The sequence below is a fragment of the Podarcis pityusensis genome (genome assembly GCF_964106645.2).
Source record: "Podarcis pityusensis genome assembly, chromosome: 2".
NCBI lineage: Eukaryota > Metazoa > Chordata > Lepidosauria > Squamata > Lacertidae > Podarcis > Podarcis pityusensis.
This window is the reverse complement of record NC_138029.1, coordinates 48,881,466-48,899,831: the sequence shown is the minus strand read 5'-3', so window position 1 is coordinate 48,899,831 and position 18,366 is coordinate 48,881,466. Positions and strand designations below refer to the sequence as shown.

General features: G+C 43.9%; 1 protein-coding gene across 1 annotated transcript in view; it reads right to left on the bottom strand.

Moving 5' to 3' along the window:
- The window catches only part of WWC1 (WW and C2 domain containing 1), a 78,634-nt gene extending 69,887 nt beyond the window's left edge, over positions 1-8,747 (bottom strand). The window contains 1 exon segment of the mRNA XM_080995218.1: positions 8,488-8,747. Within this exon segment, the coding sequence (XP_080851344.1) occupies positions 8,488-8,606 (119 nt within the window). The 5' untranslated portion in view covers positions 8,607-8,747.
- Positions 8,748-18,366: the final 9,619 nt, after the last annotated feature.

Below are 18,366 nucleotides of genomic sequence, written 5' to 3'. Positions count from 1 at the left end.
AAGGGGGGTCTGATAGGTCAGCTCTTTTGCTATATTAAAAACATCAACATGAGGATATGTCAGTAATCTGTATGAAAGTGTATCACTCATGTCACATTAGAGCAGGAATGGAGAACATCAGGCCCAGAGGCCAAATGTGGCCCTCGAGGAATCTCCATCTGGCCCTTGAGAGTGTCACTGGACTGTGATAATGGCTCTTGCCATTATATCTGACTTTATTAAGGCTATTAAACAAAAGACTTAGTTGCGCTACCCACTTTTGTCTCCGGCATGCAGCCCTGCAAGGCTGCCCATAAGAGAATGTGGTCCTCAGGCTGAAAGAGGTCTCTGCATCCCTACTTCAAAGGGCCTGATAAGATCCCTGGGGCATCGGCTTAGCGGTCCTGCTCTATGAAGAAGAACCAATTCCAATAAGACAATTGCAGTTAACTGGTACATGCATTGTTTAAAGAAATAGATAAACAATGTAATACTATCCTATTCTAGTCATTAACATTCAGCGGGTGCAACCCTACGAGCCAATACAATACTGTACAATAGTCTCTGATTCAAGTAGCCTGGACTTCCTCCTTCACACTGCCTATGTACACTCTCCCACTTACTCTGCCCCCGGTTCAATCCCACTGCTGATTTGGGAAGCCATGTACACACATTAGCCACCATCCACATCTATCCTGGGTTTTCTGTATGGGTTTTTCCTGAACCAGCTTCAAACCAGCAGCCAGAAAGAACTACCTCTCTGTGTTTTAAGCTAGTAACCATGTGCACAGCCACTGACTACCACAGGCTACCCCTAATTTAAGCCATCACTCTTGCTTGCTGTAGAGCCATGTAAGATGAAGAAATGAGACATGTGCCAAATTACCAAACATGGAATTTTCCGCAAGACTTCAAATGTTAAATTCCCAGAACAGAAACAACATCTCTATTACTAAATCCTGACTTTTCTCGAAACTCTTGAAAAACCCACATTAAAATGACCCAAACCACATTTATAGCCTCACTGGGGGGGGATATAGCCCACATACACAAAAGTCTCACAGTTTGATATTCTTCTTTGTTATCTGTATTTTAGCACCAAAAAAAATGTACTTTGTACTAAACACAGTCATTGTAAAATGTGTTTTGAAAGGAAAACACACAGTATTCAAATATTTTATTCCAACTGCTACAGCAAGGATGTTATTTATAAGTGCTTAACAGCTAGGATAAGATTTTAAACATGGGCCTACAGAGAGATATACAATCAGTTATGATTACTGCAAAGTACCTTCATGAGTTTATAGGTGTAAAGTACTTTGATCTTCACTTGTATTGTCTGTTACATAAATGCTAAACAGTTATATATAGGTAAATCATTTATTTTTTAAGGTAGAAAATCTCAGTTACAAACATAGTTCAGAAATTCACTTTAGGTTTGTAATTAGCAGTTAAAAGATGCCTCAGTGAAATGCAATTAAATTTAGTTAAACAAAATAAGAGTTCTCAAAGAAAGTGATTTGAGAAGAAGAAGAAGAAAGTGCAGTGAGAAGCACAAACAACGAATACCACAGGGCCAATTTACAAATGAAAACCCAGTGTGTAAAGAAAAAAATCTCAGAGATGTGGGGCATCTCTCAGCTGCTTTTGTTCCTTTTCTTGACTGCTCTCATTATTCTTTTTGGCAGAACTGCAGCTTATGCAGCTGCAGACTTTCCCAATCCAATGCCTGCTGTTGCCCTTTCTTGACTGGGTAGCAAAGCAAAATCACCCAACTGCACTCATGACAGACCCTAGCCAAAGCTGGCTACTTATCCAGCCTTCTCTGGAGGATGAATTCAGTTACAGTACCAACAGAACACATTTCACATCAGCCGATCAACAGAAACAGAACAGAACGTCACTAAACTGCAATACTGAAAGGTGGTTCCAATCTGAAAGTCTATTGGGGGAAGGGGAGGGGAATTGAAAAGGACAATGAAGAGAAAGAGTGCTTTGATTCTCCACCCCCACCAGAGTATTGTAACTTTTCCAGAAGACTGAGAAGTATATTTGACAGTTAAAAAGAGAGAGAGAGAGAGAGAGAGTGCATCTCAAACCTAAGCACTATTAAAACTGTATTAAGAAAGCATGTTTCCAAGACGAGCAACTTAAGTGCACCTTAAATCCTTCTGGTGGGGTTCAAGTGAACATACTTAGCACAATGTAAACCAAATACAACAATTTTCAAAAAGTGAGTTTTTTAAACAGCACTTATAAAGCAGTATAGCAGAGGAAGCATTCACATTGAAGCCTTGCTGAGAAATGTGTTTATTTTGTCACATGCATTGCCCCACATTACTCCAGCGGTCTTTCTAACCTGGAAGCCAGGCTGGAATAAGCTCATCTTCAGAATGCCAATGTTAACACACTTTAAGCACTCAACAGCTTTTTTTTTTTTTAATTGACGCTGGCTTGACTGGCATTGGGAACAAGTATCAGCAATATTTGCCTTCACATATTCAAATTTCTCTCCAGAACCTTAGGACAGAAAGCTTTAAAGCTTGGCTTTCATGTTTTTTTGGAAACCAAATCAAAATTAGATGCATTATGTCTCCACCCCTTGCAGTTCCTCACAAGTAATATTTATCAGCTATGGTAATCAAAACTTGTAAAACAAAAATTGAATACCTGCTAGAAAAACAATATACTGGTGCCAGGACTCAGCTGGTGATCAACGATTGCCTGCAATACAAACTTTGGCGTAATCCTACAGAGCTGCATGGCTGAGTGCTGTGTGTGCGCGCAAGAGAGAGGATGTGCTCTGAAGAAAGGGGGTGTGGCCTTTGGAGAGTTGGGAGGGCCCAACAGAGAGGATTATGGGTCAGCATTTGGCCCTAGGGGCTGAGACTCCCCCATTCCTGGTTTATGCTCTTAGGAAAGCGTATAGTTAGGCAGTGTTGGCACAGAAGAATTACACAGTCACTAGTTGGCAAGACTCTGACTGCCTTAAATTAAAGCTGAATGGTTTATTGCTAATAGTTAAATTAAAACCTCTGCTTCACCACAGATGCTGCCTCGATAGCAAGGTCAGAAAAAGATGAGGAGCAATTTCCATATAGATTGAACAACACTGCAAGATCAGATAGAATGTAGATGAGTCAATTCAAAAATGCAGAGGGAAATAAACAGTGTTTAAGAAACAAAGGAATTGTCGGAGAACATTAGTTTTGTGAAAGGTAATATGTGGTGACATGAATTCATTCCATTATCTGGGTTCAAAGGAGTAAAGAGGAAGTGGCAATCGCCTCCCAGCCTCTTTCTGCCAACCTTCCACTTGCAGGAAGTTGGGATCTATGCCCACATACAAATGCACGCTCTGGTTTAATGACTATCACTAGTACTATACCGGAGAGTGCTTGGGCTTTAGCATTTACTAGTGTACCGTAATTTACTGCACCAGCGCTAAGTAAGCATAATGCATCATGAACCTTGTAAATAATGTTTTAAAGGGTATATAAACTCTTTAAAATGTCCATGTATGAATGTTTCAAGATCAGCAGTGATCTAGCATTTTAATTGTTCAAGATTAAAATTCTCAGTCATCATCTCCCTTTGTTTCTGCTCATGGCAACGTTTTGTGTGCACAGGCGTTTGTTTTTTAATAAACCTTTCATACAATCACGCATATGGAACCCTAATTTCTACTCCTTAAACTAATCTCGGTAACAGAAGAAAAGCACAGAAAAGATATACTGTATATTAACCTGCAAATATTTAAGTTACCTAGGCAACTGCAATAAAGTACAGTGGTACCTCGGGTTACAAACACCTTGGGTTACAAACACTTCAGGTTATAGACTCCGTTAACCCGGAAGTAGTACCTCAGGTTAAGAACTTTACTTCAGGATGAAAACAGAAATCACACAGCGGCAGCACAGTGGCAGCGGAAGGCTCCATTAGCTAAAGTGGTAGCTCAGGTTAAGAACTGTTTCAAGTTAAGAATGGATCTCTGGACCACCACTGTACTTGACAATGAAAGGAGGGGGGACACAGAAAGCAATATAGAATTTACATCAAGGAGGCAGATCCCCCTACCGATCTAGGTATTTAATTTTATTATATTTGTATCCCCCCCACTCCTTTCCCTTTAGTGAATTCAGAATGATGTACATGAGATCATTCCCATTTTATCCTCACAACCGCTCTATATTAGATATAGCTTGAGGCAAGAACTCAAGGTTACCAGATGAGCTTCTTATTGTCAGAGAAGGGCTTTGAACCGAGGTCTTCAAAACCACACCTAGCTTTCACTAGAAGCTACACCTAGGTTACTCTCCCCCACCCCAGTTAAGAGTCTTTTATTGCTCACAATATATTTCTGTGCATTTTCTCTACAAGCATACAGTGGTACCTCAGGTTAAGTACTTAATTCGTTCCGGAGGTCCGTTCTTAACCTGAAATTGTTCTTAACCTGAAGCACCACTTTAGCTAATGGGGCCTCCTGCTGCTGCCGCACTGCTGGAGCCAGATTTCTGTTCTTATCCTGAAGCAAAGTTCTTGACCTGAAGCACTATTTCTGGGTTAGCGGAGTGTGTAACCTGAAGCATATATAACCTGAAGCATATGTAACCCGAGGTACCACTGTACTTCAAAACCATGCTCTCCTATGTTCTCACGAACGTAACATAGGAAATGTGAAGTGGCATCCTAGATGTGCACATAAAATGAGAACTACTACATTCTTGCAATTATGGATTTATGAGATTATATTATATATATTATTAGGATTCCGGGATGAAATATAGTTTACATAACTAAGTGTTGCTAGATTGACCCAACCACATTGAGAACAAGGAAAACAATCATTTTAACTATTGTTATATCATCACATTTGTGCATATGACATATTTTTTGTGGAAAGCAACATGGTCCTTAAAAGCCTAGGTGGACCGAAACCATTCACCCTCAAGACTGAAGCTATACAAGTTCTTAGATCACCTTAAAACTACAAGAACAGAGAAACTGGTGCACTGCCACCCTGTGAAATCAAATACACAGCAGTGTTCCTTCAAGGTATTTGTTATAGTACAAAATATTGACAACAGGATTTCTGAAGCCACACCACATATGCACAAGTCTTTCAGTTGTTTACATTACTTCAGTACCATTTGAAAACTAATTGTTCATTAAGCTTAAGCTGCACAAGATTAAAAATTCTTCTGAGTTCAAAGCAAGATCAGTTAGACATGTGAGCTGACAAGGCACAAAGTCTGAAATTTCTTGCCCATGCACGATTAGTATTTTTAATGGAAAAACAAAGCTATATTTGGATCAATCTTTCTTTATTTGAGGCATATTTTTTATATAAATAAAAAAATAAAAATGCCTGGTTACAATATTTGCCTAACTTTGCTGGAAGGAGGATAGAAGCAATCTTTTGCAAAAGGAGTTAAGTATTATCTAACATTTCATATACACTACACTGTACCATATGCACTGTATACCTTTCACAGAAGTACCATGAACTTTAAAACTTACAGAGAAGAGGTCAAAAGAGAGAGAATTGGAAATAGAAAAAAAATAAAGCAATAAGTGACTCAGCAATAAATAAATAGATAAAAATTATTTAGAGCACTCTTCCCTAACATGGAGCCCTCCAGATGTTCTGGACTGTTCATCCTGCACAGCTGCTCCAAATCCAGCACCCACATTAATGTTCTAATTGCTTAACTTTAGAAGCAAACACTATGATATTTTGTACATCTCAACAAAATCAACATTTGTCTGCATATATAGAATCAAAATGCAGTTAATTGCTAAGATAGCAAAACTGGTGTAATAAGGTTTTTGAAGGTTTTCTGAATTAAATTGGTATTAAAGAAAGAGTAGCAAGGCACAACAAAATACACATTTTTAGTTCTGCACTTGAGTATTTTATAGTGCTATTAAAATCTTAATTTCCAACACTTTTAATTAAAACACAAAGCGAACCTTTGCCAAATTTCAGGTTTTCAGCCTTCAAAGACGTTATGCTGTTGCAACTAAAAACAATGAGGCAACCAAATTACCTGCATTCTGTTCTTACAATCTGGGAGTGGCAATTTGTGATATTTGGGCTTTGCCCAAATGTGTACAGCAACATTACATTTCCAAGAATACATACTTGTTTTTACTCACACCCAAACTGCTCCCCGGAAAGGAAATAAATAAATAAATCTCCAAATACTAAACACTTAAAAGTTTGTCAGCCATGAATGTGACCAAAGAGCAGTGTGAAGACTGTATCCACGAAAGAAATTCTACAAAGCTTCTCCACTCTCAAACTCTTTGGCCAGACTATCATCTGCAAAAGTAAAAGCCCAATAAAGTGAGGTACAACACAAAATAGAATAGGATCTTATACTGGTCACAAAAACAGTCAATTTACAGAGTTTTTGCTCTACACTTCCTACCATTCATCTTGCTCTGGAACAAATTCCAGGATTCTAAACGTTAAAGTATTTTCTTTTCATCTCAAACAGAACCTTAACCCATCTATGCATACTTAAGACCAGTACATTTTTTCTGTGGGGAGGCAGGGGTACGCATACCCCTAAACATTTTGTGAATCTAAGTTTGGCCTTATTGAGGGGCAGTATTTCAATATGAGTAGGAAAATGAGAGTACCTCTAAACATTTTTTTTTTTTAGAAAAAAGCACTGCTTAAGACTATCATACTTAGGTATTTTATACTGATTTGACAGTTGGTGCCTTCAGAATAGAGATAAGCAGGGATGTCCTAAAGTGTTTTCATCTGAAGAAAGTGTTTCAGAAGTGGGGCAAGTGAGGAACCAACATGTACACCTCACAAAACTTCTACATCATGCAATCTGCAATACAACCAAGTGATTTTAGGTAGTTGCACAGAGATTTATCATTGCTTTTGGCAACAGTCTCCTATAAGCAATAGATCATTGTGTTCCTGGGGGCAAATTTTGATGTAGCTGTTCCTAAAAAAAAATAAACTAAATTGGCTTAGCATGTAGCAACCAAGGAGTCTGACAGGTTCTATGCACCTGTTTGATTTCTCCAGTTTCCTGAGACACACCTTCAGTTGAGCAGGTGCAATTGTGTTCTGACAAGTCTTAAAAAATGGAGGAAGGAGCTAGTCCTGACTAGCATCATTCCAGGTAACATTCAATTTACATAAATATCTGGGAACCCATTCAAGTGTCAGGATTCACTGTACAAAATGCAAAAAGGTAAGGGTAACTATTAGCAAGCAGTCGCTACAACCACCAGCAGGACAGCAAAATGGAGCCCTTGGGATAGAGACTGGTATGCTGCATTTCAAAGTTTCATGCCGAATCTGAGCTTTAGAACTTGTGCTGTAATAATATAGAATGAAGCGTCCCTGGTGTGATTTGGGAGTGGATTTCCCAAGCAGATTTCCCTGGGCACCAGGTAACCACAGCACTGGCTACGCCATATTTCTGGAATTAGAGGACAAGACTCTTCTTGAGTCTCATAACTTCCCCACCCCTTGCCTTTTTACAACTTAAGGCTAAAATAGAAAGGTGTCAGGCTCCTGTTGTGAAATGGGAAAGGCAAAGAGAACTGTGGCAAGTCTGTAGAAGCCTTTTCACCTGTACAGTTCAGTTTAGGACTGAGACAAACTTGATATAGGCCACAAGTAAAGTGCTTAGCCATGTAAACATTTCACACATGCCTATCTCATATACATGCATCTACTAAATGGAGAAGCACCTAGAATTACAGGTTCTGGGACAATTTTGTTCACTACAAAGCTCAGGAATGAAACTCACCAGGTGGTTTGGGAGCACACACTGTAAACCTAATCTACCTCACAAGGTGGTTGGGGAATAAAATGTGGGCGCGATAAAGAAAATAATGCACACTACCAGAAAAGTGTGTGCAGAGGTCTAAGAAAAATGTAGTAAATACTTACAATTAGCTTGAGGTTACCAGCAGTGTACCCTACCAGGCCTCTGAAAGCTTATGAGTACTAAAAGCTACATGTGAGTGGTTTGTCCCATATGGCAAGTTGATGTGAACAAGGCAGGCAGCTAGAGTAGGTCTCCTTCCCATGGTGTCTTTCAGCCATTTACAACTACACAGGTGCCAGGGGCTAACGCTTCCCACTGTCTGTGCGCGCGTGTCAAATCTAGAGTAATTTAAGGGCCGAGGGAAAGGCGCTTTGCACATGCTCAGAAACCCCTTTCTGAACTGTACTACAACTTCGCATCTTCCAGAGCGGAGACCAAGCATTGAAAACAGTCGAGCCCACCTTCCCCCCGGCTAGCCCCAATCCTCGCGTCCCTCTTGCTCTCAAGTCACCCCTCCCGCTGACTAGCTTCGCGCCGAGCTGGAGGAGGGGCGAGATGGAGGCGTGTGGAAGCGCACGCTTCGCCCCCAAGTCGCTCCCCTCCTGGCCCGGGAGAGCTCAGGCACCTGCTGCCCTCGCCTGGCAAGCCAAGTTCCTCCCAGCCGGCCAGCCGGCTCTCTCTCTCTCTCGTCCTGCCTCACCTGTCCCGCGGGTCCACCCAGCTGGTGGTCTTGGTGGCGTGGTCGATGTAGTAGACTTTGCCGTCGTAGTCGCGAGCTTCCTCCCAGCCCTCGGGCAAAGGCAGCTCCTGCCTGGGCATCTCCTCCTCCTCCTCCTTCTCCGCCGCCGCCGCCGCCGGCAGCAGCAGCAGACAGACAGAGCGAGCGAGCCCGGCAGCGGCCCCATGCAAAGAGCTCAGCAACCCCCCGCCCAGCCCAGCAGCTGGCACGGCGGGCCGGGGCGAGGGGCCGCGGCGGGCCGCGGGGCGAGAGCGAGGCAGCCGGCGGGGCGGGAGCCTCGCATCCTCAGCCAGGCGGCGCTAGGGACGGGGGGGGGGGGCGGGGGGCGAGTTGGAGTCCTCCAGGTGTTGCAAGCGGCGCCGGAGAGCCCCGTCGATCCTGGCTCTGCCCGTCCCGCCAGGAGCGGACCCAGCTCCCCTCTTTCCCCTTCGCCGGGCAAGTTCCCCGGAGCCCGTGAGCTGCAAGACCGACGCTATTCCTTCGACGGGGCCAAGCCCACCACGCTCCCCGCCAGGCTTTCTCTTGTGCCGCCAGCCGAGCTCCCTCTCCGTCGAATGGCTCCGGCGAGAGACGCGCACAATGCTGAGCCTGCCTCCCAGGTTCCTTCTGTCCCCTCCTCCTCCTCCTCCGCCCCTTCTCACGCCGGTGCTACTGTAATGCAGGTAGTAGAGCCGCCTCAACCTTACATGGCGCGCGCGCACACTCGCACGCAGAGGGGAATGTGTCGGAGGCGGCTATTAGCGCAAAGACGGCCAGCCCGCTGGAGACAAGCGCCGCCGCCGCCGCCTCCTACTGCTCCTGCCTGGAGCGGGGAGCTGATAATCCACGGGGAGCCTTAGATACTCCCCAGCCTCTGGCCAGGTTGGGAGAGGCCGAACCTGGAAGGAACGGGATGCGGGGGGGGGGGGGATTCGCACGCAGCCCTCCCTCTCTGCGGCTAATGGAAAAGTTGCCCAGAGGCAACTGGGGAGGACGCGCTTCCCCACTGCCACTATCTGCGGAGAGCGGGCGGGGAGTTCTCAGGCTGCTAGGGGGTCACTGAGGAGGGGGGAGGCGGTTTCCCCCCGAGACCGAGCATCTCCCTCTGTGCGAAGTCTCTGAACTGAGGAGGGGGAGACCTGAGGAGCGTGGCTGCCTCGTTGGCTCCGAGACAGGTTGCCGTCGAGGAAGCAGGCGGCACCAAGGCAACGGGGAAAAGGGAGGACGCACTCGAGAGACGTCGGGACGGACGGCCCCTGTTGTCAGTCGAAGAGGGGGAAGGAGTCCCGGAGGTGCTGCCGGGTTTACCCCGGGAAAAACATCGAGAGCCTTGTGGCAACTTAAAGTATTATTATTATTATTATTATTATTATTATTATTATTACCTTGAGCTTTGGGGTGCGCCTCTCCACTTCAGCAAAGGACTGCAACTTACCCCTACACCTTTAAAAGTTGGTAACTTTCTTTCAAGGTGCCACGGGACTTTGTTTTCGCTGCAGCTATCCTCCGGGGAATTTTCCATATACCTTTCTGCAGACATATCTGGAAAATAAACTTATTTCATCAAAAATATCCATGTGATCAAAACTGTTAGTCTTGAAGACACTACATGGAAATTTTCCCAGCGAGCACCCCATTTCCAGATGTACAACTGAACACACACACACCCTACGCACAGGAGTGCCAGCCTTGTGTATCACCACAAGCATGTGCCAAAGGATGGGGGGGGGGGGAGAGATTCTGTATATCCTGAAAAATGACACTGATTTATAACTTAACACTGTTTATAAGTCCTTTCAATTTCACAGATCTTCAGGCTGAACAAACATTTTTTAAGCTGCCCATTTCATGGGAAACTGCAAATGAAGTGGAAAAACTGAACACACTCAAGGATAGCATTTGCATTACCTATGCTCAGCTGACAGTGTCACACAAATGCAGCAAACTTTAAGATAAAACATAGGTAGGTAGTGTAAGCCATTATGCCGACCACAGATGCCATGGCAAGTGCACCACTCCTCCACCAATCACAAGGATGCATCAAAAGAAAGCGCCTCTGCATACGGAGGAAGTGCAACAAAAATGAGCACGTATTTTGTTAGGATGTAGAATGGCTGCCCTTCACCTTGTCACTGCAGTTCTTGTCTCATAATAAAGCTGAACAATCTGATTTAGAACAGCTGTTAAGATCCCTACTGCCATTTGCCAACACCATTATTTTTTATAATAAATGTATTTTTCAACTCTGATAGTAAAAATTGATTCCTCCACTCTGACCTTTTGGTTTTTTTAATATTCAAGACGACGTTTTAATTTATTGCTTCCCCCACCCCCATGTTTTAAAATTCTGATAAGGCCCCTCCATTTCAGTCAGTGGTTTCCAACCAGTGTGCCGTGGTACCAAGGTCCTTGAATGATGGTCAGGGGTGCTGCGGGCAACAGTGGCCTCCCCCCCTCTCTCCTCCCCCCCCCCATGCCCTCTTGCGTCTCTGCCTCTCAAAGGCTTTTGCGGCTGTTTGTTGCAGCAGCCCTGGCTACAAGCTCCAGAGGCGAATGGTGCCGGCCAGGGGGTGCTGGTTGCCAGGTGCTGAGGTGGCCTTGGAGTAAGCAGGCAAGTGGCAAGGAAGCCCAGCCAGCCAGCCCTTGCTGTTGGGAATGGACAGTCAAGTCCCAGCATAGCTGTCAACTTTCCCCTTTTTTTAAGGGAGATCCTATTCGGAATAAGGGAATTTCCCTTTAAAAAAAGGAAAATGTTGACAGCTATGAGTCCCAGGCACCTGTGGGGTAGTGTGAAGAGGCACCTCTCTACAGGGCAGCTCAGAGACCAGGGGCAGCGGCAGCGGCTGCCCAGAGGGCTCCCAAGGCTGAGGGAACACTCCACAAGGGTGTTCAAAAAAGAGTGAGAGCCTGCCAGCTCTGCAGGCAAGGGGTGACATAACAGGGCTCCTGAGCCCCACAGGGGTGCTGCAGAAAGAATGTAGTTGCTCAAGGGAGCCATGGACTCAAAAAGGTTGAAAACCTCTGATTTAAGTATCTGATAGAATTAGTTGTGTTTTACAGGGATAGAATCCTATGCATGTTTACCCAGATGTAAGACCTGTCATGTCACTACACAGGAGCACAGTCTTAATTGTTCATCTTATCACTGACAGTCACAACAAAAGAATTTGACATTTTCAAAATATGTTTGAATTATGAAGTAATGGGTGACTCTTGGCTCATGTACAAATAAGGCAGAGGGTGGATGATTCAGTGGTATAATAGTTTTTACCTATGTAAAAGGGAGTGTTGTTTACTATACAGAACAGGGAACTTGCTGTGAATTCCTAGCAACCTGCCACTGTGTGTAATGCTAAGTAGTTTACCATGCTATGAATGCAAATATCAACCTAGGTATACAACGGACAACCTAGACTCAATTAACTGTAGTTGGCATTTCTTGATTTCTATGTTTTCCTACAATAACTTAATTGTACTGTAATTGCCATTTCTGATTTCTGTATTTCCCCCCAATTGATAAATATATTATTGCTGCTCTTCCCTAGGCCAGTATGTTTTGTTTCTTCCCAAATTCTTTGTCTTTAAAACACTCCCAGGGAAACACACACCTCACTCCATTGAGGTGCTGTGGCAGAATGGAACAAAAGGATCTTCCTTCAGCAGTGGAAAGGAAAAGGCACGCTCTGCTTACGTCAAGCCATACTGTTATGTGATTTCAAAACAAAACATCTATTTATTTAATACCGAATCTTCAAGGGCCAACATAGCATAATCTAAACAATCTCAATAAGTTTTAATCCAGTGTTGTGGTTGCTTTTAACACAGGGGCAGCTCCCTGCTAGCTACCACTATAAGGCCTGCCAGATCTAGGTGAGTATGAGCTCTGTGTAATGCTTTTGTCTCCTTAGTGCTTGAAAAGCCATGCAGATAAGAATGCCTAATACCAGTACTTTGTTTGCTGTTCTTTTTGTTGTACAGAATGAAGGGAGATTCTCCCTCTGCAGACTCCTCAGCTATTCCTGTTTTGTGGTACCTCTCCCTAACTGGTTGTTGTTTTGCTTTGGGGTACTTTTTTTGGGTGGTGCTACTTAGTCATGCTGGCCACATGACCCGGAAGCTGTCTGTGGACAAACGCCGGCTCCCTCAGCCAGGAAAGTGAGATACGCACCACAACCCCAGAGTCGTCCAAGACTGGACCTAACAGTCAGGGGTACCTTTACATAGGGCATGGCTGGCCATCTTACATGCTGAAAGTGGATGAGGTTCATTTTGAATGATTAAATATGATACTATTGTTATGAGTTTGTGGGTGTCGGATGCCTAATCCCTAGGTCCAGCAAGTGTTAACAGCTAATCAGGCCAGGCTAGCCTCCTGGTGAGGTATAAGGAGAACAAAGGAAGAGGCTTTGTGGGAGATGCAAATGGCTGGGCGCCCTCCCTCAACACCCAGATAGTGAGAACAAATAAAGCCTGGAATGTAGGGAATTTTAGGGTTTGCTGTGATGTGACCTAGAGGGAAAAGTTGCAGGCCGGAAAGACAGAGAGAGCCAAGGCTGATTTCTGTTTGAATCCAAGGCTGTGGCTATGGGAGAAAGAAGGCCATTTAGGGTGTCCATATTGTGAACCCCTCCATTGTAGCATTGTAGGCTCAGGCTGTATATATGTATGTGTAACTAAACCATGTATCATAAAGAAACACCACAGTCTCCACTGTGTCTCATTTCTAAAAAGAAGCACGAACTCTGGGTAAGCTCCTGGAACTCCTGGAATCTTGCACCGCTCAGAGATTGGTGTGCCATGCAACAATATATTAGCAGACAGGCCATCGCAGAGCAAACTAATGCAACCATGAAGCAGGTGGATGAGAATCTAACAGTAAGTAATAGTATGTGCGGAATGAGTGATCATTTGTATGAGAAGAGTTTGTTACATGTGCCCAAGACTAGAGTCCTTTCTTCCATCCTGGTTCCTTATCTATGAAGCCTCAAATCTCATCCCCACCTATTTCACCTTGCTCTGATGTGAAGTTATCTCAACTCTGCGCGTCTCCTGAGTGCATAAGAAGCAATCCTTCTTGGCAGACTACTCTGTGGGGGTGTAGGGGGTTCTTACAATCTTTAATCTCTCAACATTTAAAAATCTGTTGGTACAAATTCTATCCCTACCCGCAAATGCATGCAGTAACCGTGACAATTCATATTCTGACTGGCTAGTCTTTAAATCCTTCCCCTTTTCTATTAATCCTGATTTGGTAAATTCTCAACTCTCATAGCAAATCCAGGTGTATGCATGTGATTCTCTTTTGGAGAAATTGTAGCGTTGCATGACCAGGCATGGAACACAGTTCCTGCTTCTCCTTTTTTTCAACAAACAACATATATCAGTCTCTGTTTTGAAAAAGTACTTGTGGATCACTATGTAAGTTATTGGAGAACCTTGCTAGCCATAACTTCTAAACCAGCAATCCAGTATTTTCTACTTTTTAAGTGTTTGGGTGCTTTTTATAAGCATTGTTTATAAGCACTGTGCAAATTCTAATATCTGTAAATAAACTCTTGCTTTTCAACTGCATTCTGTGCCTTGTGAAATTCCCTTCTGCCTTCCCAGGTTGCTACTGAGTCTTATTACCAGGCTTGCGTCCCAGATAATAATGAAGGATTTTAGTAAAGTGCCTCTGGAGAACCGATGAATGTCCAGCATGGTTACAATGTACTGAACTTTTAAAGTAAGTTTGGTCCTTTGGGAAACTAATAAACAGGGTGGGAATAGGCAGGAAGTTTAAAGAGAAACTCTGCATCCCCTATTTTTGTCACAAGCAGGAAGTATTGGATATATTACTCCCCGCCCCCCAGCAACATGTTGTATACCCTCCTGCTGTGGAATGTGATTGCAGTAGAAGTTGATGGATGGATGTTTAGAAAGATATAGCATCACTTCATTCTACCTACCCTGAAGGATGGGAAATGGAGGAAGCATTCTGCCAAGGGTTATTCCCCTGAAGTTGGTTGCCCTGGCCCAAAGATGACCTCGCTGTCAATCCATGGACTTGAGTTTTGTTTACTAAACAGAGAAACAGGATATCCTAAAGAAACCTATGCTTAAGAGATCGGTTTCATGACGCAGTGTATCACTTTTACTTGCCTAACACATAATATAGGAGAATCCCAGTAATCATTGCAGTGTGTGTGTGTGTGTGTGTGTGTGTGTGAGAGAGAGAGAGAGAGAGAGAGAGAGAGTGTGCTTTTTCTGGGGGGATGCAGGGGTACACATACCCCCAAACATTTTGTGAATCTAAGTTTGGCTTCATTGAGGGGCAGTATTTCAGTGAGTAGGAAATGAGAGTACCCCTAAACATTACTTAAAAAAAGGACTCCCTCTCCCTCTCTCTCTCTCTCTCTCTCTCTCTCTCTCTCTCGTGTGTGTGTGTGTGTTCTCATTGTTGGCCTGGAAACAAGCAGGTTATATGTGATATTAAGCCCAATATTAGTTTTCAGATCTGTGTGTTCGTTGTTGTGGTCCTCAAATCCACTTTCACTGCTTGAAGTGGAAAACTTCGGGTTGTGATGACTTCATGTCAGACATCCCCCCTTATTACATTTTACTTGGAGAGGAAAGCAGAGACGCAGGCTACTGTTTTGGACGGGTGCAATATCTGTCCCATAATGTGCAGTTCTGTGGTCAGTGCTGCTCCAATAAAAAGAAGGGGGGTAGAGCACAGAGGTGCTATGAAGCCCAGTGGCAACATAGTCAATAGCTTTTTAAAGAACAAAAATCCAAAAAATACACCTCCACCTTTACTGGAAAGGAGTAGGCCTTGGGATGTCATAACCTATTAAGTACAGAGCAAACATCACTCAGTGAAGCACACTCTTCCTATGGAATGTGTGTCAGGCATGCACCTGCTCTGGATGCATGAGTCATGTGGAATTTAAGTGACAGGGCTTGGCTGGTGATTGTTAAGTAACTCAGCAGCCTGTTTGTTCTGCATCACCTTTGTAATCATTAGTACTTTGTACACCTGCAGTAGAAATTCCTATCACTCTACAATTAGGTCTGTAGCAAAAGAAATACTTAATTCCTTACCACTAAAACCTACAGATGCTAGAAGGGCAACCAGTTGTTTCTACTGTTGATGTAAGACTCTGTCAGCAATGTGGCTAAAAAACACTATGGACTCAAGTACGGTATATTGTGTTGGCCCCAAGCCCTCACTTATAATAATTTCATTAGGGGAAATAGGGAGGGGGGCTTGCAAAGTGAGGACCTTAAGGCTTCCCAGGGGCTGATATCCTATTCAGGCACACATTGCATGTATGAATGGTTTAGTGAGCTTACTTTCTGTTTTGCAGTCTATCAGTAATGGTGTTGGTGGTAATATGGAAAGAGATAGAATTCATATTTGAGAATAAAGTTATCTGATTTATCCTCTTTGCTGCCTCAGTTTTTAAAAAAGCTTCCCCCCACCAGGCATAGAGAGAGCAAGAGAGCATTACCAAGTAGGTTGATCCTCTGACATATTGATCCAAAAGTGAAACATTTTTATGGAGTACAGGTTTCAAGTGCATGGTGGCAGCAACATGAGGCCATTTGCTTTGGATACGGAGGACACTGAATGTAGGATAGTGTGGTCAATTGATCAGGAAAACAACTGTCCCAGCTATTCATTGTGTCAACAGGTAAAGCTTTTCCTGGAACAGAAAACATTTTCACTCCCAAACGCCGCAAACCTGGAAGTGAGTGTTCCGGTTTGTGAACATTCTTTGGAAGCTGAATGTCCGATGCAGCTTCCACAGCTTCCAATTGCATGCAGGAAGCTCCTGCAGCCAATTGGAAGCCACGCCTTGGTTATCGAACGTTTTGGAAGTCAAACAGACTTCGGGAACGGATTCCGTTCGACTTCTGAGGTACAACTGAATTTGCTTCTGTGCCACATAATGCCTTTTGTACTCTTGAAGATAGATAGATGAATTGTTTTGTCTTTGGTACTTATCGCCTCCCAAATAAAACTTGTCCTGTGAAAACAACTCAGGCTGCAATCCTAGAGATACTAACTAGGGAGTAAACCCCACTGGATACAGGAGGACATAAGTCCAACTACATATTGAGAGGGTTGCACTAAGTTTTGTGGCACCTTTAAGGCTAATGCTTAATTGCCTTATTGTGGCATAATATTTCTGCAACAGGACATTTGTGTCTTTAAGCCACCACAATACTTCCCCCCTCTCTCTCCTCCTGCTTCCCCCTCCTTTATACTGAAGCAGATTAATGTGGCTACTTCTCTGGAATTTGTTCTGTGAAATCTCCTTACATTCTATGCCACTCAGGAATGGGGGAATGTAAAGGAGGAGTAAATACATTTTCAGCTGAAAGCTCTTTATTTGTGTTGCTGGGCCAGATGCTGCGATGCCTGCTTGGTGGTTCATTATTGTGCTCTAGCCTGTCATACCAGGGCTCAGTTGGAGAGAATCATATTTAAATTAGTTTTTTTAAAAAAGCTTGGTGGGTCAGCACTATGGGCACAGATACTGCTGGAATGTCCTTTGATTTGCTTTATTTGTATTGCCTGCTGGTTCATTGTATTTGCTCAGAAGTTAATGAGGAAACTTGGCCAGTCAGAAGTATCTTTCTTGATTGCTAGGACACTTTTTAAATAACTGCTGGGTTCGGGCGACTTCACTACTTCTTTTACACACACACACAAAGTCCCAACACTCTCTTTGGGTTCATCTGCTTGCTTTTAAATCTAGCTGTGTGTTTTCTTAATGATACATTTCACAGCCTTTCATAAAATCTCTTGTGCACACAAAATATTTGTCAATTACTATTAAAGGAATAACAAGCAAACAGTTACAATCAATTCATGGTTCCTTACTGAAAGTTAATTGGGCAGCATATACTTTTGGAAATATATGAGCCTACTCAGAAGTAAACCCCATTTAATTCAATGAGATTTAATCCCAAAGTAAGCGGACTCAGGATTGCAGTCTATGAGTCAGTGCTTGCATATAATGGAAACTACCGTATGCATGCCAGTCTTTTGGTTACATGGGGAAACATAAGCTACATAAATCAGAACTGTGGATATTAAAAAGCATAAACAAACATACTTCAAATAACTCATTCATTTGTTGACAAAACCAGTTGCGGCAGGACACTGTGAGCAATGCTAGAAATGGAGCTCTGGGCGGATGGTTCATAGCAACCAGTGCTGCTTAGCAGACATGTGGCAACGTTTTAAACTAGGCGTGTAGGTGAAAGCAATGTTGTTTTCTTCTTCCTGTGCAAGATCTTCCCCAGTTTGGACTTGGCCCCTTGCAGAGATATGCTAGTGTGGCAACTGCTGGGCAAACACAAATAATGTGAACAAATGAAGGATGCTCCAAGGTACTTGCACTCCTGAGCCCTACTAGTTATAGGACTACAGTTGTGGCCCTATGTCAGGGGTCAGCAAACTTACTGCACCTCGGGCCGGTGTCTCCAGCACCGATTGTGTGGCGGGCCAGAGGGCAGGAGAGGGCGTGCCCATACGTGTGCGCACACACTATTTCCGGTGCACTTCCCGGTCGGAGCACCGGAAATAGCTTGTACACATGTGCATGGGCCTCCTCCGACCCGGATGTGCACCAGAAATAATGCTTGAGCATGCACAAATAACGCTTGCGCATGCACACAAGCTATTTCTGGTGTTCCTCCGACCCGGAAGTGGGCAGCTGTGCAGCGCAGCGTCGGTAGTAGCAGGCAGCAGCAGCAGGTGGTAGGGGGCACAGCGGGCAGGATAAATGAGTCCCTCGGGCCTTATCAGGCCCGCGGACCTTAGTTTGGGGACCCCTGCCCTATGTTAAGGGTGAACTGGCTGAATAA